General features: G+C 46.0%; 1 protein-coding gene across 1 annotated transcript in view; it reads right to left on the bottom strand.

Annotated features, from left to right (window-relative positions):
• adgrb1a (adhesion G protein-coupled receptor B1a) overlaps positions 1 to 21,343 on the bottom strand; it is a 136,653-nt gene that overhangs the window by 90,510 nt on the left and 24,800 nt on the right. The window contains exon 2 of the mRNA XM_077215039.1: positions 12,773 to 13,718. Coding sequence (XP_077071154.1) covers positions 12,773 to 13,490 — 718 coding nt within the window. The 5' untranslated portion in view covers positions 13,491 to 13,718. The remainder of the gene's footprint in view (positions 1 to 12,772; positions 13,719 to 21,343) is intronic.

Below are 21,343 nucleotides of genomic sequence, written 5' to 3'. Positions count from 1 at the left end.
ATAGCTAGAGGTAGAATGAAATCTGGGCTCTGGTCGCGGCGCCCGAAGAGTTCCGGTGTGCTGAGAAATAAACACTGTGTTTGCAGTGTACGAGGCGAGGGGCGTGCTGATCACAGCGGGCAGCCTGGCCGCGCTCGACTTTTCTATGACAGTTTGTGGAGGGAGGGCGAGCGGGACGAACCCCGTGGGGTTTATCATGTCTGTGAGGGAATGTGGGTGCGGGACAGCGGGCACACTCACTGCACTGCCGGCCTGAGCTGACTGTATGTGTGTTGGTTTCGTTTTACAGAAACCGTGGGACATGCTTCGTGTAGTGTTTGTGGGCACTGTGTCGTGGGCATATTCACTACATTTAATGCACAATCGACATGAGTCGATTTTATTAGTGCTAGCCCTGTACTGTGGCGGGCTGTGTCTGTGTGTGGGAATTAGCATTGAGACGTGGGCATTCTTACAACACTCATAACACCATCGGCAGTGGCCGGAATACCAGAAAATACACTCTTTTGGGGATTTATCTGGGTAGCCGTGAAAACGGCATTTGTGTGCAGGCAAGCGGGCTGTGGTACCGGCTTGTTTACTGCGAAATACATTGGAACAGTCACATGGCTTGGAACTGAACGAGCGAGAAGTTTCGGTGAAAATCCGGCCGCAGCGGGATTTGAGAACCAGCGTTTTCCTAGGGAGGTTAGGAAGACTTCGAGACTTCGGCCTTAAACTCAATCCTTGGCCGGGGCCCGCGCTGAGTGGGGCGGCGTCCAATAGAGTGAGAGCGCGGTCTCTAGTCTCGGCCCTGGCGGCGCTGAGAAGCGGCGGCGGGGGGCTTAGGCTGCGGCTGAGAGCTCCGGGCAGACGGCTGATTGAGCGACCTGCTGTGGAGCTAGAGCGCTTCGGCAAGAAGTGCTTCATAGCCTGTGACGTCTTCTGAACCTCGAGGAATCTGTCCGTGAAATCTTTGACGGCAGTTCCAAAGAGGGCAGTTGAGGAGATGGGCGCGTCGAGGAACACAGAGCGCTCCGAGTCCGTCATCTCTGACAACGTCAGCCATAGGTGTCTCTCAGCCACGGTGAGAGAAGCCATGTTTCGCCCAATGGCCTGTGCAGCAGATTTCGCAGCGCGTAGAGCCAGATCTGTAGCACTCCTCAAATCCGAGATGCTGATCGCTTCCTGTCCTTCCTCGTCCATTTTACGGAGAAGGTCGGCCTGGAAGATCTGCAGTATGGCCATCGTGTGTAACGCTGACACAGCCTGCCCGGCGGCGGTGTAAGCGTGACCGTGCATGGCGGAAGTCACTCTTTTGAGGAGGCAGGAGGCAGGCTTTAGAGGGTAGCACTGTCTGAGCATGCCGTCCAACAGAGGGCGGGCAGAGATGGGATGCTACGGCTGCTTCCACTGGAGGAAGAGAAAGGTACCCTCTATCTTTCGCACCATCCACAGTGGAAAAGGCTGCAGAGACAGAGGTACGCATTCTGGCCGAGAAGGGGGCGTTCCAAGACTTCGCGACTCCCTCATGAAGCTCAGGAAGGAAAGGCGCGGGTCTGGACTGTGACGGGGCGTGGTCCTTCTTGAGGAAGCATCCGTCCAACCGGTTGCGCGCATGCTGCGCGGCCGCCTCACAGTCGAGGCTGAGGTTGTCGACGGCTTGAGAGAGCAGACGCATCAACTCTGACTCAATGCCAGCTCGTCTTCCAGAAGACTCGCGGGCAGAGGGGGGAGGTCCACGGAGCTCGCCCAATCCTTTCTGTCTGATGCCAGGATAGAACAGGCCTTGGCTGTTTCTTCGATCTCTACGGCAGAAGCGGTGGCAGACGGCGGCCGGTGAGCGACTCGAGCGATGCCGGCGAAGCTGGCGGGCGATCCGGCGAGCTTTGGAGGGCAGGAGAAGGATCGGGGCGCGCATAGCACGGCACTTCTTGCGGCGCGGCACTAAAACGGGCAGAAGTGCGGGCTCCGAGAAGGATGCCATGCGAGTCCTCAGAGTCACAATAGGCATCAGCTCGCAGTGAGCGAATCCACCGTCCTGGAGCGAGAGAGTCGCATGATCCTCACCCAGGCAGGAAACGCAGATCACATGTCAGTCCCCATCGCTGAGTGTGGATCGGCACGAGCCGCAGGAACTTGGCATCTTTAAAAAGACGCTTGCTCTTTTAGAGGAAAGAGAAGTGTGAATTGCGACAGCGAACAAACACTCTCATCAGAGGTAAAAGGATATAGACGCCGGAAAGCGTGGCAGGTACGGCGATTGAAGGCGGCAAGGTGAAGGCCAGCGGCTTCAGATTCAAGGCTCGTCCCACAGAAGGCTTATCTCAACGGCGCGGCTTCTCACTCTGGATCCAGCGATGCGTGAGCTTCGCTGAAGAGATGAAAATCAGTTTGTATCAGCCTATCGAGCTATATTTATAGGTCAAGGCCACGCCTATTTTGGCGGGACGTGACGAAATGGGCGAGAAGCGCCCCCATTGGATATGGCGTCACGCAGGGTCTCTCTCGATAGGCTGCTGCTGTTATATGTTGCCGCAGGTCAGCCAATAGGCACGCGAGCCGTCTTGCCAATATCTGTATGCTGCCACAACGTGTTTTACATTGATTCAAAATTAAGGATAAATTTTGGCTTCAATATCTCGTGGAAAAGAGGTTTTCCCGTATCGTAAGATATTACGCAGTACAAGAGATACTCTCGTAAGAGAACTGATATTCGCCTCTTGGAACAAACACCCTCAAAAAATCCCCCAGGTGAAAGTGTGCATTAAAAAGCGATGAACCCCTACAGCAAGACAGATGTCTGACAAATCACCCCCCCCCCCCCCCCATCCCCTGTGAGTGTTTACACTGGACTAGTCACAGTCTCATAGCTAACATACATTCCTAAAACACATACACACCCTAATGCACACCCAACCTGCAGCATTTTTTATTATCAAGCATAGAGGCAGTATAGCTGCTTAATTAAAACATTAATATTTCATGAGCTCTGGAGAGTGGAGGGGCCATGAGCTAGCATTAGCAATGTTAAGAGAACGAGAACGAGAGAGTGAAAAAGATACAGAGACAGACTCTCCCTCCAGTAGAGATAAGCACTGTGCTTATCCCTCTCACAGCAGTGGGAGCAGTTTTATAAGCTGAACATCTAAACACGATTGTGCCCCTGGTGGCCAAACATCCTCATAACACATATACCCCCACACGCAGTGACAGAGTGCCGCCCGCAGAACCGTTTTCAGCCATCCACAATGAAATGGCTCAGCATGGAACGGCTCACTAGTTTGCAGGACTGTGTGTGTGTGTGTGTATGTGTGTGTGTGTGTGTGTGTGTGTGTGTGTGTGTGTGTGTGTGTGTGTGTGTGTGTGTGTGTGTGTGTGTGTGTGTGTGTGTGTGTGTGTGTGTGTAAGAGAGAAAAGAAACAGTGATAAGTTAGATCTTGTTATTGTGCTTGAGGAAGAACTGACGACTATGGGGGCAGTGAATTTAAATTCCTTCGTTTAGCAACATTACAGCCAAGCAATTATCAGCTCTGCTCTTGATTCAAAGCACCTCACTGAGAAATAACAAGTATGTGCTTTCATCTTGCTTAACCAAAGCTCTGAGATGCACTGGTCTTGAATGGCAAAAAAGTGCAAGTCATGAGGACAGGATTTTCTCTCTGTTGTTGTCACCTCACACCTCTTTCTCAATCGATTCCTCTTCCATTCTGTCTCTCAAATCCAGCCCGTAATCTGTCACTGCTCTGAGTTGCGAGAGATGAATCTACTCATCTCCCATGATGCCTTGCCTCTACGCAATGGGTCACATTCACACAATAGACACACCATTAGCATTTTAAGGTGGGATGCACACTCTCTCCCACATGGGTCCCTCTATTTAACTCTCCACTTTCCCTCTTAGGAATCAGAGGGAGGTGGGCCACTTACACCTATGGGGAATGTGGAGGGGGCACATCTCCAAATTGGCCTCAGATAAAACTGACAGCCTGACATTAAGAATGAGCTGGGGATAACCATGGAGCGATAGGTCTTAGAGAGAAGCATCGTAATGATGCAAAGCCTGTCTTTCAAAAGTCATCTTTCATTTGCCTTCTATCCTGGCTCCATCCAGTGGGCCCAGCCGGACATTCCTGGCTTGCCTCCCAAGCTCACGATCAATTTATGAGATGTTCACTCTTTATCATGCCCTGCCCTCCGTCCATCTATTTATCTGCCTTTTTTGTCTTATGGGCCATTCACGTAGGATAAGTTCTTGCTAAGCATTAGACAGTGTATTTGACTTATGATGTTATAATATCTAATAAATTTATTGAAATGCTGTAAAGCTCAACAATGAGGATGGGCCACTGGCTGCTGAGAATTTGATATACATTGAGCTTGTTCATCCATTTTTTATCCCTTGCAAGTTTAAATGTTTGTTGTTCTGCAATGCATTCTGCATTGTTGTAAATTGTAAAAGATAATATGTACTTACCAATTTGCATACTTATGCTCTATTCTATGATTTTTTTTTGTATACTCAGTGTGAGCAGTGTGAAATATAAATAATTATATGAAAATACCAAATAGAAAAAGTGCACTACATACCTGGATGATGCACTTAATTAAAGTAATTTCAACCTAGTGTCCTTTGCACCATGACCTTGAGCCAAACAACACCCTCGCAAGCTCGCAGTGAGCTTGAACAGGGCGGTTCTATGTTAAAACAGCAGTGTCTGTCAACACTCGTGGACGGGGCCTGTGGCTTTAGTGACGTCACTAAAGCCGCATTCTGAAAACAGGTCGTTGGGAGACACTGCTTATGATTTATGGGGATTTAAAAAAAAGGAGTAGTCACTTCCGTGATTTGGGAAAAATTTGTGTTTGGCTCGAGGTTATGGTGCAAAGGTATGGGTGAGAATTATTGCATTATTCCAAATAAATAGACTGAGATCCACAAATAAATGTAAAGAGATTCACAAAAAAATGATAAAACTCACAAATAAATAAAATGAGATTTGCAAATAAAAATATATATTAACAAATGTGTTTTATGCCACAAACACAACTCTACCTGGCATTTATTTGTGAACCGCTTTCTGTGCATTTGTAAATCCCGAGTTGAGTTTGTGGCATAAAACACATTTGTAAATATCAGTGGTGGGCCGTGCATTTCAAACCTAGGCCTTCAGTGAATTAATAACTTTTAATAACGTGGCAGCGCACAGACTCTCTATAATTTTTGTGAAATTGCTTTTTTTATTTTGCACCGGCAGTTATAGTGTTAATGGGGTGAGTTCGGAAAAGGCCGGGTAGAGAGAAACGAGCGAGTGAGTTCGGCATGTGCATTAGTGTAGGCTACAGTGGTTCTTGCGTTCCGATTATAAGTTCAGAAACGGAGCCTCCCTTGTCTTGTCCTTCAAGGGTTACAATAGTCGCTTGTCAGACGTTACGTCAAACGTCAAATAGGTTTGAATGTTTGAAAAAAAAAACATTAGATCATACATTTACAAGAAAAATGAATAAGAAAATCCTATTCACCACGGAAAAAACGGGAGCAAAAAATGCATTATACTCACCAAAACTACTGATTATATTTTACACAAAATCCATCAGCGGGACTTTTGCCTTTAAAATCATTCGCGGCATTCATTACAGTCTGTTCTGTTTTTACCCGGACAGATCGAATAGAGTTAGTTTTGTGGCTCTGTGTTAAGCTGGATAAGGCTGAATAAGGGACTTTTTCCGGTAGTATTGAACCTACTGGGGGTCGAGGAGGGAAAGATACATTCATTTGTGGGTTGAAAAAAGATTAACTACAGGAATGTATTTTAGTTTATGCAGTTTGCTACAGAAGCTGTAAGCTGTCAGCCTCGGACTACCAGTAATAGTACGCGCTCTGACCACCCAATCAAAGGACATGAAAATGCCAACGTTATTGTACACCTATTGTACAAGATGGCCCCGGTGCAGTCAAAACGAAATCTGATTGGGTGATTAAACCTGACTGATTATCTGATTGGTTAATGCAACGGTTTAATTTCCATTCATTTTAAGCTAGGCGCCCGCACTGTCGATTCTAAAGGCCTCAAGGCAGATTTATTTTACCCTGGCAACACATGATGGCTGAAATATAATTGGATAAAAGCAGTAAAATAAATATACAATACAGTATATTTATATACGCAACCAAGAGAAAAGCTGTGAGATTAAGAGAAGGGACTATTGGGAATAATTTAATATTCATGGAAAAAATATATTAAAGTGCAAGTCAATGATTCTGATAGTGTTTAGGCCAGCAGAGAAGGCCTTTCTGGCCCTGACGGCCCACCATTGGTAAATATATATTTTTATTTGCAAATCTAATTTTATTTATTTGTGAGTTTTATAATGTTTTGTGAAACTCTTTACATTTATTTGTGGATCTTAATCTATTTATTTGTGAAGTTGATATATTTTTGTGAATCTCTTTACATTTATTTGTGGATCATAATCTATTTATTTGGAATAATGCAACAATTCTCACCCCATATTAAGGACCCTAGATTGAAATTACTCCAAACCATCCCTTTAACCAAAAAAATTTGGAATGTTTGACACTTCATGCACTCAACTGTCCAGTTTTACATAGTGGAGGGGGAGGGGCTATCAAACTCAGATAGTAAATGACAAAATAACTTTGTTCTAAAAAATTGATAGACTGCATGGCTAAGTACATAGTGTATAAGTGTGTATTGTATAGTGTGTCATTCGGGATACAGCTTCCTGGTTGCGTATGCAACCCCCGTTCCCTGAAGGAGGGAACGGAGGACGTAGTCGACGGTCGACTGAATGGGGATCGCGTCAGAGATCCTATCATCTTCGAGTACTATAGAACGAGCCAATGGAATTGGCGTGCGTGATGTGCATCACACACTCCGCCCCCGCAGCGCTAGTATAAATACGGAAGTGGATGCATGCACTAGTTGCTTTTCGCTGAGGAGCCGAGCGTAACCCAGGTCAGCGGTGGTCTGGCGGAAGTGGCAAGGGGACTACATCCTCCGTTCCCTCCTTCAGGGAACGGGGGTTGCACACGCAACCAGGACGTGGGGATAACCTTTGAAAGCACCACTAAAGCTGCCACCTTCCAGTGCCTAGACAAAAGCCTCCTGATGCCCCCGCAAATTTCAGGCGGGGAAGGACAGGGCTTAGGCCAGGAAAGTCACTGCTGTTCCTACAGGACCACTGGGAAAGCGTTCCCCGTAAATTGGAAGGAAGGGACGCTGCGGAAGCCACATCCAACCCAGAGGGAGGTAAAGTGGAGAATACACATATGAAATGGCCGGAAACCGGGCAGTATAACATATCGAATGTCACTGGGGTGGCTCCAGCCTAAGACGGGGGGAGACACACCGGACAGTGATGGCAGAGAGACTCTGCCGAGGGAAGACATGGGCTCGCCGTAGGGAGTCGTATCGTGGAAGAAAACACATATGGGATCACCGTTGGGACCGCAACATATGGACCCAGCCTAACACAGGTTCCACACTGCTTACAAGTGGTAGGCCTGACGTTCCGCATGTCCGGTGTCGGAGGGGTATGGAGGAACTCAACAGGGTTCGGCTTAAGAGAACTCAACTGGAGTAGAAAGCGCACGTATCCAGTCCATAGGAGGGGAATGGCGCAGCAAGCCGACACTTGAACCGGGTTCACGGTGAAACTGGCTTCATAAGAAGGGAGCTCACGGGAAACAGCGGTTCAATAGGTGTCGCCCAGCCCCCAGCTCTAATCTGTCAGCAAAGCACTCTGTCAACGCCCATGCGGAGCAAAAACACTCATCATAGAGGAGCTTGACACCAAAGAGGACAAGAGCATCTCGGAATTTTTCACCGAAAATAAGGCAACCATATCAGTGGGCTACTTTGCTTGGAAACAGACTTCCCTCTCTGCTGATTCCTAACAGATAAGAGCTGGTCTGAGGCCTAAGGCTGCATTCTGTACATGTCTAATACCGCTATAAAGCAGACGGACAGAGAAGCCAGGGCTGGTTCTGCCTCCTCCAGGCAGCGCTTGCAGGCTCACCACCTGACCCATTACAGGAGAGGTAGGAACCTTGAGCACAATCCAGGCCGGGGTTTCGGTTCATGAGAGTTATCCGGCCCGAACTCCAGGCACAATGCGTTGACCGAAAGCGAGCAAGTCCCTACCCTCTAGTAGAGACCAAGCAAGCAGGAGAACTGATTTAAACAAATTTTTAACTCACTGCCAGCAGTGGCTCAGGGGCGGTCTCTGCAGTGCAGTTGCACCAGAGATAAGGCCCAAGAGGATAAAGAGGGACACAAGGATTCACAATACCCTGTTTCCTCAGGAACTTGACTATCAGGACGTGCTTCCTATGCTTCTGCATCATGATGCGTCAATATATACAGAGGCAACATTATTTTGAGGGAGGAGGAAAACAGCCTACTCCAACCCATTTTGCAGGAAAGAGACCACTGAAATGATCGAAAGCTTTCAGGACCTCCTACGGAGAGAAGACGCACTCAACGACTAGGTTCCACTTATAATGCGTAAGCACACCACCTCTTAGGGGGTGCTAGAAGAAGTGATGGTAACTATCACATTTCTGTGATAGCCGCCTGAATCTCCACATTCAGATGTAGAACCGCAAGGGTATCTCCAGGGGTAGAACGCGGGTCCCATCGTGCCCCGTCCCTGAATCAGGGGAAGTCAGGAAGGCTGTCAACGGGAACCAGGTCAGGTTGGGCCAGAAGGGGCAACTACGAAGACCTGTTCCCTCCTGACTTGGCACCGAGGTCCAAGCGACGAGCGCAAAAGACAGGAGCACTGCTCAACACGACATGTGAAGATCACTGTTCTACAGGAGCATTTCTGCTCAGCACTTGAGAGTGATAAGTTCACTGAGCATCAGGGGCATTTCTGCTCAATACCTGAGTGTGATAAACTCACTGAGCTACAGGAGCATTTCTGCTCAACACTTGAGTGCGAAAAACCTCACAGAGCACAGGAGCATTTCTGCTCAACACGAGTGTGAAAGAATTCACTGGGCTTCAGGAGCATTTCTGCTCAACACCTGAGTGTGATGAATTCACTGAGCCACAGGAGCATTGCTGCTCTACACCTAAGTGCGATGAACTTCACTGAGTTTCAGCAGCATTTCTGCTCAACATGAAGTGTGATTAAATTCACTGACTAAAGCAGGCACAAGGCGACCCCGAGTCGCAGTCGCTTTTAGGAGGCTCACTGGGGATACGCATTTCTGCGGGCCCCTGGGGCAGCTGGGAGCCAGTGTCTGTCCAAGGGTTGTCTGCTCGGACAGAAACAACTGGCAGGGAGACTAACCCGGAGAGGCAACTCAGCGGCCCCGGAGTGGTCATGACCCAGCTGTACCCAGGGGGTGGACTCTCCACTCACCCGGCTGTAACTGTCGTGAAGCTCGTCGGCGGCACAATTGAGTAGAGCGGGGAAATGAAACAAAGCGTCCTCAGAAGCTTGAGACTCCAAGGAGGAGGTGACGGGTGAGTTGTGACATGCAAGGGAAGCTTGCGCAACGGTCCCAATGTCTAACAACTCGAGGCACGAATGCCCGTGTAGTCGAGGGTCGCCCAGGCCCCCGTTAAAACATGCCCTTTGTACATGGCCCCTCACACCCGTATTGCTCTTTTAGGAATGGGACCGTTACCAGTGCCAGAGCACACAGGGAATGACCGCGGCAAACACTGAATTAGTCTTTCAACCAAAACAAACCAACCGTCAACACACAACAAAACAGTAGAAATTTGATGCTGTTAAAACAGCAGTTGAGAGCTGAGAAGCTCGCGATCACCGCTGCACCACACTGTAGAACAACAACACTGGGAGGTCTTCCCGCAAGAACACAGACACACCGTAAAATAAACAGCACTTTTCAGAGACATCAAAGACGATCGGCTCTGAAGCGAAAGGCAGTTAGTGCATGCATCCACTTCCGTATTTATACCCGCGCTGCGGGGGCGGAGTGTGTGATGCAAATCACGCACGCCAATTCCATTGGCTCGTTCAATAGTACTCGAAGATGATAGGCTCTCTGACGCGATTCCTATTCAGTCGACCGTCGACTACGTCTGACGTTATCGACTGAAAGGTAACTAATGTTATCGAGCTGGCTAACATAAATGCGGATTTGTTGAAATTACAAAAATAATCTGTGATTATTATCAAGAATGTTGGTAAAAACAGATTGGAAGCATCAATAATGTGTTGGTGAAAAATGCAAACCAATCTGTACTGTTGTGCATCGTTTGCCAGAGTTACATTTAGGCTATAGCTGTACAATTGTATTAAACAAAACTTAATATTTAATTAAAATATACATATTTAAACTAAATATATACACTACTGTTAAAATTATGATACTGATAAGATTTTTCTGAGTCTCTTATGGTCACACAGGCTGTATTTTTGTTGGTGAAAAAAACAGAAATATTGTGAAATATTACTACAAATAAAATAACTTTTTTTCAATTTTAATATATTTTAAAATATAATTAACTCCTGTAATTGCCAAGTTGAACTTTCAGTAGCCATTACTTGAAACCTTCAGTGAGAAATCATTCTAATGTGCTGATTTGGCTTTCTTATTATACTCAATGTTGAAAACACTTATGCTGCTTAATATTTTTGTGGAAACTGTGAATGTGATATAGTTTTTTTTCTGGATTATTTGATAAATAGAAATGTGTCTTTTGTAACATTATAAAGGTCTTTACGGATCTATTTAATGTATCCTTGCTGATTAAAATAATTAAGTTTTTTAAAACAAATCTTACTGACCCCAAACTTTTGAATGGTAGAGTTAATGTCAAAATGGACATTACAACCAAAAAACTTAAATTAATCTCCATTTCTGTTTTTGAATGCAATAACATATTCTCTGAGAACGTCTTTCTGTTCAATCACTCATATTATTCATTACATGAATTTAGAGCTTTTTTCAGACAATGTTGGACATTGTGAGGTGTTTAGATCACTGATCTATATAGAATGACGGGATAGCTCATGACGTTCTAAACTGCCATCAGCCAGTGAAGCCACCGGAAGTGTTCGAGCGGCCATCTTAAGATTCCCTACCAGCAGAAGGCTCCAACGGCTGTTATACAGATTTTGGTAGCTTCCACGGTACTTTTAAGATGACCCTCTGTGCAGCATACAAGTGTAAAACTTCGTTCACAAAAGGATGTAGAAAAACTGCCCATAGGTTGTAATACAAGCCCTATAAGTAGTAATTTATATGTTCAATTGTCGCTATTCCTGTGTTGTTTTCTCCGAGGCAAGAGTTACTTAATTCTTCTAGTGTTGTCAAAAGAACCGGTAATGTTACTTCGGTAAGTTACCAAGTCAGTACTGAAATTTTGAAAATGGGACGATACCAGCATTTCTGCAGTACCGGGTAAATATATTCTCAGTACCCACTAATAGCTGCTTTGAATCGCTTCAGTGTTTATCTAAGCGCGATCGAGGCTCCAGACTAACTTTTTTACTAGGAGCACTTTAGCCAATGTAGCCTATACCACGATGTATTATACTAGTGTCTGTGAATATTAAACCGCAAAAAAATTGGCTATTAACCCTGCATGTTCTGCTTGTCTCTGTGGGAATGAATGGTGCAGACGCGCGGTTTAATTTACCACACACACACAGAAGCACGCGTGGCGCTCGCGCAGGTTTCAGTCTCTGCTGCCTCACGATATGAGGACATGAACTTCCTCTCCAGAGCCGATCTGAGAGTCACTTCATGAGCATTTTACCGCTTCATTTGAGAAAAACTATCGTCATATCATAACACACACAGACACTCAAAGGTCTTCACGGCAACCCGTCAAAATAAAAGTTCGGTTCAGCTTGAAGGAATTGACTGAAATAATTATATTTGCCTACTGTGGTACAGTAGATTTAGCTACATCTTAATGTAATGCAATTTTTAATAAGAAGGAAAAAATTTCGACTTGAAACAAATATTCATTTAAATGCTTAGGGTGTTGGAGTGGTAAGAATGTACAGGGAGACATTAGCTTTTAAAATGGTGTCTCCTTAGGCAATGTTTTCTCAGTCAATTCATACAATTTCCTATTGATTCAATAGAATGCTTGAGGTCACTAGGGAATACCAATATGGCGGTGCGGTGGCTTCACTGTTTATGACGTCATGAGCTATCCAGTCATTCTATATAGATCAGTGGTTTAGATCCATCACCCCCTTATGTTTTTCTTTAACTAGCAGAAAAAAAGGAAGGCATATAAGAAAAGAAGTCCACAGAAAGGTCACATGGTGCAAAGGGGTGAGTGATCTTCCACTCCAATGGCTGTAGCCTCTCCTAGGGGTTGAGTTTCTGTGCCACATCTACTCTTGGAAAAGAGATCAAATGATAGCTTTGAACTCAGTAACCGGCCCCATTCCCTTCCTTATAATCAATCTCCAAGCGCAGCACCACTGCTATCCCATGTCACTCCCTGAGCATGTAAGCCACATCAACTGTCCCACGGGCCGATCCGATATCTGAACCCTCACAGGATCACACATGGCGCCAAGAAGCCAAGGTCACCCAGCCAGGACACATCAGCTGAAACCTAAAACTCCTATTTTCTCTCTTCTTCTTTTTTTTAAACCTCCATCAGTTCTCTCTGAACTCCTGTTTTTTTCACCTTTAATTGTTCTGTTGTTTTGCTACTAAATATGACAAGCTATCAACTACACAGTGGTAGAACAACATTTTTAAATGCAATAACCATTGAACCACGCTAAATAATAACTAGACAACAACTGTTTAGCTCACCACTTGTGTCAGTGTCAGCGGTTCCTTCTTTCACAACAGGGATGCAGTTCTCCAAGTAGACCCCATCTCGGTAGCATCCATTGGTTTCTTTGTCTGGCGGGGGCTGGTCCCAACAGTGGCATGGTGTCTGCATGATGCCACAGGGCCGGTTGGAGGTACTGTAGGTAAGGCAGTCCTCCAACCATTGGCACAGCATTTGACAGGCAGCCATGCTGGGGTTACGCTTCCCAACCACAAGATACTCCACTTTAAATTCCCCATCCCCATTCCTGGACCCAGCACCTACTCTGGGCAGCCCTTTCCGGATCTGCAGGAATTGTTTCCCAGCTTCCAGGAAGGCAACGTGGGTAGAAGCATCACACAGCTTCACCACCTCGTCGAAGCTTTCCATTCCGAGGAAGGTTCGTGTTGTCTCCAAGAAGGAGTCAAACTGGAAGGTCCGGTGTTGTCGAGGAATGCAGTCTCTGGTTGGTTTTGTGACCTTGATGAAGATGGTGTAGCGCCGTGGGTCGGGGTTCTGCAAGGTCCAAGAGCAGGGTGTGCTGGGATATACAGAGGACGAGAGGAAGAATCCAAAGAAGCGGCTCTGGACCAATGTGGAGCAGGTGTCAGACTCCGGACCAGAGGGAGCAGCGTTGAGCATGTCCAGCCGCAGCAGTTGGAGAAGAGGTAACAGCAGCACCAATGATGAACAGTTCCGTAAGAATTTTGATATCATGGCTGTAAACGACAGAACGGTTTGCAGAAAGGGGTGAGGCTGAAGATATCTGAACTCCTTTTTTCTATGTCTTTTCTTGTGAACGTAGGATCAACAGCCTTGTTTTGTTGACAATCCAATATTCTCAGATGATTGCAGGACCATCTGAACCAACAGCTCAGGATGAGAGGGAACTTTGGCTCATTGATCCAGTTTGCTGTCCATGATGCCAGACCCCCTCAGAGAGATCTGCAGGATTAGAGAAGACAGAAAAAAGACTGTATGAGCCAGATGGGAAAACAACAGCAAGTATCCATTGACCTGAGTGAAAGTGTAAGAGTGAACATAATAACTTCAAAATTGTGTAGACACCGACATGACTGACTTTGGTACTTAGGAATTACCACACTGGGCTATATCGATCTAGAAGTGCCACACTTGTGCTTCACATTTAAAAAAAAAAACTCTTTGTACCTTGCAAGCAGTCACTTTCTACAAAAACGTCATCCTCAATCTTGTATTTCATCAGTGAGCTCAATAATTTGTCCAATTATGGGGCAATCAATTACAAAAATATGAACACCTGCTGTCATTCATTATTTCCAGTGCATTTGCTTCATGCCAAAATGATCAATAGCCTCAGTCCTCAGCAAATCATTAGACTAAAAGCGTCTGGATCATCTCTCAGACGGGCCTGATTGGCTTTTCCCTGACAATTGAGTGTGTTGTGCAGTTTTACAGCACATAAAGACAAGAAAAATGTGAGGTCACTTGCAAGAGCAGTAGACAGACATCTTGGAGACTATTCTGATGTAATCGCAAAATTTCCATGTGCCATTAGTAACTTTACAAAGTGAGCGCCCCAGCATAGGCTCACCCCGAGAGCCATATTCTATACAGGAAGATACCGTGCAGATTTTATTCTAGGTTAATCATCCTTATTTAAAGTCATTAGCTTTGTTCCTCATATTCAGCATGCTAAGAAATGAGACGAACCCAGACATATGGGTCATATGGGTTTTAAATACTCTAAACATGGGAGGATTCTGGAAATGGATGAAGACAAATGGGAAGCTTCACATTAAGTGATGTGATATTTATAATAATCATTATTTCTTTAATAATGTGTAATGAATATGTTCAGCAAACTTAGTACGTTTCTTCCTCTCAGTATTATTACTAAATATGGTAGTCCTATTGCCGTATATAGCGAAGTATGGTCTGATATTAGGAGTTTGCACAAACATGCTGGATAAAGCTGTTATGAATGTGTGTGATTGAGATCGATGTATGTGTCTAGGAGAGTGTGCATTCTTTAGCAAATTAATGAAACCGAAAGATGAGTGCATGTCTGTGTGTATTACAACCACAGAACTGAATCCAGTTTTGTGAATATGCAAGAGAGAGTATGTGTAATTAAGTGTTAATTTTTCCACTGTATTTTGTTTTAGTCATACAATTTGTCTTCAATGAAAATGTCCTTTCAGTCAGTAATTCATCATGCTTTATTCATTATTTTTAGTTCATTGTACTTTACCTTTAATGGCATATTAATTTGAGTGAGCTAAAAAAAAACATTAGCAAGGCAGTTCAGTTAACCCTGTTCAGCTCTTGCAGTTCAAGCAGGGTAATACCAAGCATATTTTGACTGGATTGTTTGAATTAATGCAGTATAAATTTTTCTTCTCTTTAAAACTTTGTTGGTACATTGTTCATCTCACAGCAATGTTCCGCATAGAACTATTATGTATATTAAAACATATTACATGTTGCATGTTGACTTATGGACAACCAATAATTAAGGATACTCATTCAAGTTTCAAAAACCTGTTTCACAAAAGTTTTCACTGACGCAATGTTAACTTGCTGTTCAGTAAATAAGTCCATTTCAGGATTTGTCAGACCGATACAAACCAGTAACTTTGTGAATCATTTTGATTGATTCTTTAAAAGCACCAAGTCATTTGATTGTGAACTGTTTCATAAAAGCCATTTATTTATAATTCAGACTGCATGAGATCTCAACACAACGATGTTTTCCCTTTCGAGGGAACTCGCACTGCGTCGTTGAAAACGACTCTTTGGGGACGCTCCCTTAGCGTGCGTCTCTGAAGTATGAATGAAACTATTCCAATCCTGATTGGTGTTGCGTCATGACGTAACATGTGACGGCATAACCGGATGCATAAAAGCAACACCGGCACACACACACACACACACTAGCTTTTCGCTCTTCAGCAAGCGCTCTATGTTACGACTGTCTGTCTTATTTGGTGTTGTTTGTCTGATTCCTCATTTATATTATGGCCAGCCAACAGTTCAAAATGTGTGTGCACCCCTGTCCTCGTTTCATTACGGATGGGGACACGCATGTTTTGTGTGTGAACTGTTTGGGAGCGCAGCACGCCCAGGCTGCTTTCGAGGGACTGCGTACACTGTGAAGCACTACCCATGAGGGTGCTGCGCTCCCGTGCTTTGATGAGCTCGGTCAGACTCGCGTTCCCCACGGTTCTGGACCCGCGTCTGTTGAGGCGGTGCGGCGACTCAGATCGTGGGTTCGCAGCGGGATCTTGCAGATGAGAATGAGACTGCTGCGCCACTTTCTCATTCTTCATCTGAGGATTCCGAAGCCCCTGTGAGTGGTGCAGAAGCCCGCGCTGCGGCCAGTTCACGGCCAAGCATATGAGGAGCTGGTGGAGGTTGTGACTCGTGCCGTGGCCAGACTTAACATCAGCTGGCCACAAGATGAGCAGGGAACGCATGTCAGAAGCAAGTTAGACGAGCGTTTCCTGCGGCACCGGTCACAGCCTCAGCGCCCGGGTTTGCCGTTTTTCCCCGATCTCCACAAAGAGATCTCGAGATTGTGGGATAAACCGCATTTGTCCCGTGTCTCCTATCCATCTGTCGTTGATTATAGCAATGTTGTGGGGGCACGGGATATTGGTTATGGGAAGATGCCTAGAGTAGAAGAGGCGTTAGCCGGATACCTCTCTCCTGAGGCGGCATCTTCCCTTAAAACCCCGGCGCTGCCTAGTAAGCCCTGCAGAGATACATCTGCTTTAATAGGCAGGGCTTACATGCCGGCAGGTCGGGCTGGTTCATGTCTGCACTCTATGGCTATCTTGCAGGCATACCAGGCCGGGTGGTGCAGACTACAGTGGTTCCAGAGCAGGCTCAGGTGATGGAACAAGAAGTGCAATCTCTGCTGCTAAAGGAGGCCATAGAACGTGTTCCTCATTCAGACAGGGAGTCCGGATTTTGCAGCCGGTACTTTATAGTTCCAAAGAAGGATGGGGGGTTGAAGCCAATTCTAGATCTCAGGGTTTTGAACCGGTCTCTGAGGAAGTTCAGGTTCAAAATGCTCACTATTCCTGTCATCGTGAGTCAAATCATCGTGAGTCAAATCAGAGTCAAATCACAAAGAAGAGTGTGTTAGAACCGTCCCAGTGCACAACATTTCTGGGCGTTGTGTGGAACTCGACTACGATGCAGGCACGCATGTCTCTGGCGCGTATTGAGTCCATTCTGGCGATGGTGTCCAAGTTAAAGCTAGGCCAGGCCACCACTGTAAAGCAATTTCAAAGACTGCAGGGCCTCATGGCAGCGGCATCCAACATTATACCTTTGGGCCTTCTACACATGAGGCCCCTTCAGTGGTGGCTGAAAGCCAAGGGGTTTTCCCCCAAGGGAAATCCATTTCGTATGATCAGAGTAATGCGCAGATGCCTTCGTTCTCTAATAATATGGAAGAAACCTTGGTTCCTGTCCCAAGGGCCAGTGTTAGGAGCGTCATGTCGCCAGAAAACCGTTTCGATATACGCCTCCCTCACTTGCTGGGGCGCGGTCATGGACGGCCGCTTTGCCAGGGGTCTGTGGCAGGACCATCATCATTTTTGGCACATAAATTGTCTAGAGATGTTGGCTGTGTTCAGGGCTCTGAGGAGCTTCCTTCCAGACATCAAGGGTTACCATGTCCTAGTACGATCGGAAAATACATCAGTGGTAGCTTATCTGAACCGACAAGGGGGACTCAGATCGCGCCCTCTGTGCAGACTGGCGCATCAGGTTATTCTTTGGTCCCAAGGGAAAATACTGTCTATCAGAGCTATGTATATTCCAGGGGTTCAGAATCAGGGAGCAGACATCCTTTCAAGGCAGGGGCTGAGGCCCGGGGAATGGAGACTTCATCCAGATGTGGTGAAGTTGATATGGGAGAGGTTTGGACCCATGGAAGTGGATATATTCGCGTCTCGAGAGACGTCCCACTGCCCACTTTGGTTCTCCCTCTCACATCCAGCCCCACTTGGATTGGATGCCATGGTACAGGCCTGGCCGAGGCTTCGCCTGTACGCATTTCCCCCGATCGCTCTGCTTCCGGCAGTCCTGGAGAGGGTCCGTCAGGAGGGCATAAGTCTACTTCTGGTTGCCCCAATGTGGCTGACCCGAGTATGGTTTTCAGACATAATTTCACTCCTGATAGCTCAGCCATGGCAGATTCCTCTGAGGAGGGATCTATTGTCTCAGGCGGAGGGCACAATCTTCCACCCTCACCCAGAGCTGTGGAAACTGTGGGCCTGGCCTCTGAGGGGGTTCAGTACCTAAATGCTGGTCTATCAGCCGGGGTGATTGAAACCATACTTAGCTCTAGGGCTCCGTCTACTAGGAGATTATATGGCCTCAAGTGGAATGTTTTTGTCACTTGGTGTAGAGAACCCAATTTAGACCCAGTTAACTGCCCAGTGGCTTCAGTTTTGGAGTTTCTTCAAGATCGTTTCTCTGTGGGTCTCTCCCCTTCCATGCTTAAGGTATACGTGGCTGCCATTGCGGCTTTCCACAAGCCATTAAGTGATGGGCCTCTGGGGAGGCACCAGCTGGTCATTCGTTTTCTCCGTGGTACTTGGAGGATGAGACCGACAACCAGGTCCAGGGTTCCTGCCTGGGACCTGGCAGTGGTTCTGGAAGGGTTATCCCTGGCCCCCTTCAAACCTCTTCAGTCGGCTTCGCCTAAAGATCTTACATACAAATTGGTCTTTCTCTTAGCCATCACCTCTCTTAAGAGGGTGGGAGATCTCCAAGCCCTGGCAGTGACACCAGCTTGCTTGGAGTTTGCCCCTGGCAAGGTTAAGGCATTTTTGCACCCGAGACCGGGCTATGTGCCTAAAGTGCCTGCTAATACGGCTAGGTCTATGACCCTTCAGGCGTTCCATCCTCCACCTCATGTGTCGGCAGAAGAAGAGAAGCTTCATTTGCTCTGCCCCGTCAGAGCTTTGAATATTTACCTCGAGAGGTCCTCTTCTTGGAGGAGGTCGGACCAACTGTTAGTGTGTTTTGGTTCACCTAGGAGAGGGCTCCCGGCATCCAAGCAAACTATTAGTAATTGGATTGTGCAGGCTATTGCCTTGGCTTATGAGGTGCGCAATTTGCCTTCACCTCTGGCCATAAGGGTTCATTCAACTAGAGGCATGGCGTCCTCTAGGGCCCTCCTCTCGGGAGTTCCCCTCCAGTTTGGGCTACCCCGCACACTTTCTTTAGGTTCTATAGTCTACACCTCCCTAGTACGCCTGCCGCACATGTGCTCTATCCTAGCTGAGTGCCTGAATCAGTTTCACTCCAGGGCAGGCCTTTTTCGGTGCGTGGCCTAGTGGGCATTCGTTCCCCTAAGAGTCGTTTTCAACGACGCAGTGCGAGTTCCCTCGAAAGGGAACGTCTCGGGTTATGAATATAACCCTTGTTCCCTGAGAAGGGAACGAGACACTGCGTCGTCCTGCCACGCCCCTTAGGACCTGAAAGCGTCTTGCTTCATCGCTAGGCTAGTGTGTGTGTGTGCCGGCGTCGCTTTTATGCATCCGGTTATGCCGTCACATGTTACGTCATGACGCAACACCAATCAGGATTGGAATAGTTTCATTCATACTTCAGAGACGCACGCTAAGGGAGCGTCCCCAAAGAGTCGTTTTCAACGACGCAGTGTCTCGTTCCCTTCTCAGGGAACAAGGGTTATAGTCATAACCCGAGACGTTTTCTTGACATTATTTTATGGCATATGTTTAAAAAAAAAAACTTTGTCAACAAACGTTTTCATCAGTAACTTTGTTGATGAGATTAACAGTTTAAGATAGGGGTGTCCAATCCTGCTCCTGGAGGGCCACTGTCCTGAAAAGTTCAGATCCAACCCCATTTAAAAACCCCTGAACCAGCGAATCAAGGTCTAACTAGGGATACTAGAAGCTTCTTGTTGAGGTGAGGCAGGTTGGAGCTAAATTCTGCAGAACAGTGGCCCTCCCGGACCTGCTATTATTTTTATAGTATTTAAAAAAAAAAAAAAAAAAAAAAAAATGAAACCCCCAAACCTTAACCTCTTTCACCACAGTATCCTGGAGTCCCAGTGATACGGCCTCGAATGAAAAACAGACCAAAATACATTGATGTGGCTGACTGCACAGGTAGTTTCATTTTTTGATGGGCTGATCATATAAAAAAAGCTCCAATTGATCTCAGCATGACCTCAAACATTGCCTTACACACACACACACACACACACACACACACACACACACACACACACACACACACACACACACACACACACACACACACACACACACACACACACACACACACACAGAGAATAGCACGTATCTGTTTGGTCCAAGATAAGCTGTGTTCAGGATGCTCAGAGCAATAGTCTTTAAATGAAAGAGTGGGTGTTTTAAAAAAAAAAGAATAAACAGTGTTTTTTTTATGCCAGGGGAATCCGTAATGAAGCTGAAGGGTGTAATCATATAATCCATGGCTTGACGTTAACCAGGACATTCTCAAGGCTGAACCACATGAAACACCTCTACTGATGTAAGGATAAGCACTTATCCATCCTCCTCTTCCCCAATAAATGTTACTAACCCAGCATGTCCTGAACGAGGTCGGCAAGTGTTGCACAGTGGCCAGCTCATTATAGGCATGTCTTTTTTATTGATCGGCAGCAGTGACAAACCGAAAAACTGCTATTCCGTTTATTTGAGCTCAAGATTTTACGCATTATGTCACTCTGGGAGAAATGGTCTAAAATGTACATTCTGGATACAAAAGAGCCAGGTTTGAAAAAACAGATGACTGACTGACTAGTTGTAGCTTTAAGGCCAATTCACACTGCACCAACAGATGCAGACCAACGTCGATGACAGTCACGACATTACAGTACGTCACTTCCCAGACATTCCAAAACTGACAAACACAGATTCAGCATGTTCAATCGATGAAAACAAGCTCTGACATATGCCAACAGACTCCGACTGGGTTCTCAACATCCTCTTTTGTGTCCACAAACAAAGGAAAGTTATACAGATTTTGGCCAAGATGAGGATGATCAAAAAACTAAATTTTCCTTTTTTGATAAATTAAATACAAGTATTTTCTCATAGCAGGATTATGCCATGATGGGCCGTGCTATTCATCAGGCAAAAAAGAAGCCGTGATGTCTCCAACCTCTCGGAAAATGCAACCACCTTGATTAAATTAGACTCCTGCCCTGTTACACTGTTGCATGCCATTTCATTATTCTTTTCACTGTCTGTCATGTACAGCATGTAATCATAGTATATCATGGAAATTGTGCTTTAAGAATCGCTGTTAGTTTGTGTAAAAACATTGTTTAGCGGGGAAAGATGCAGGAGTTAGAGGACAAATTGACAAGAAAGAGAGCGACAGATAAAGCAAAAGATAGAGGGATGGAGAAGGAAGAGAAGACAGGCTGTCATGTCTCATGGGTGCTCTCGTTCATCGGCGTCTCCTTCCGTGCTCCGCTCCGCTATTTATTTTTTTCTTCCTCTTAAATTACAGAGCTACAATGACACCCCAGCGAACAAGGTTATTTGAGC

This window comes from Siphateles boraxobius, unplaced genomic scaffold, assembly GCF_051911475.1.
Source record: "Siphateles boraxobius isolate OS27281-9 unplaced genomic scaffold, OSU_SipBor_1 68, whole genome shotgun sequence".
Taxonomy (NCBI): domain Eukaryota; kingdom Metazoa; phylum Chordata; class Actinopteri; order Cypriniformes; family Leuciscidae; genus Siphateles; species Siphateles boraxobius.
Note: the sequence above shows the minus strand (reverse complement) of the source record. Positions and strands in the feature narration are given on the sequence as shown.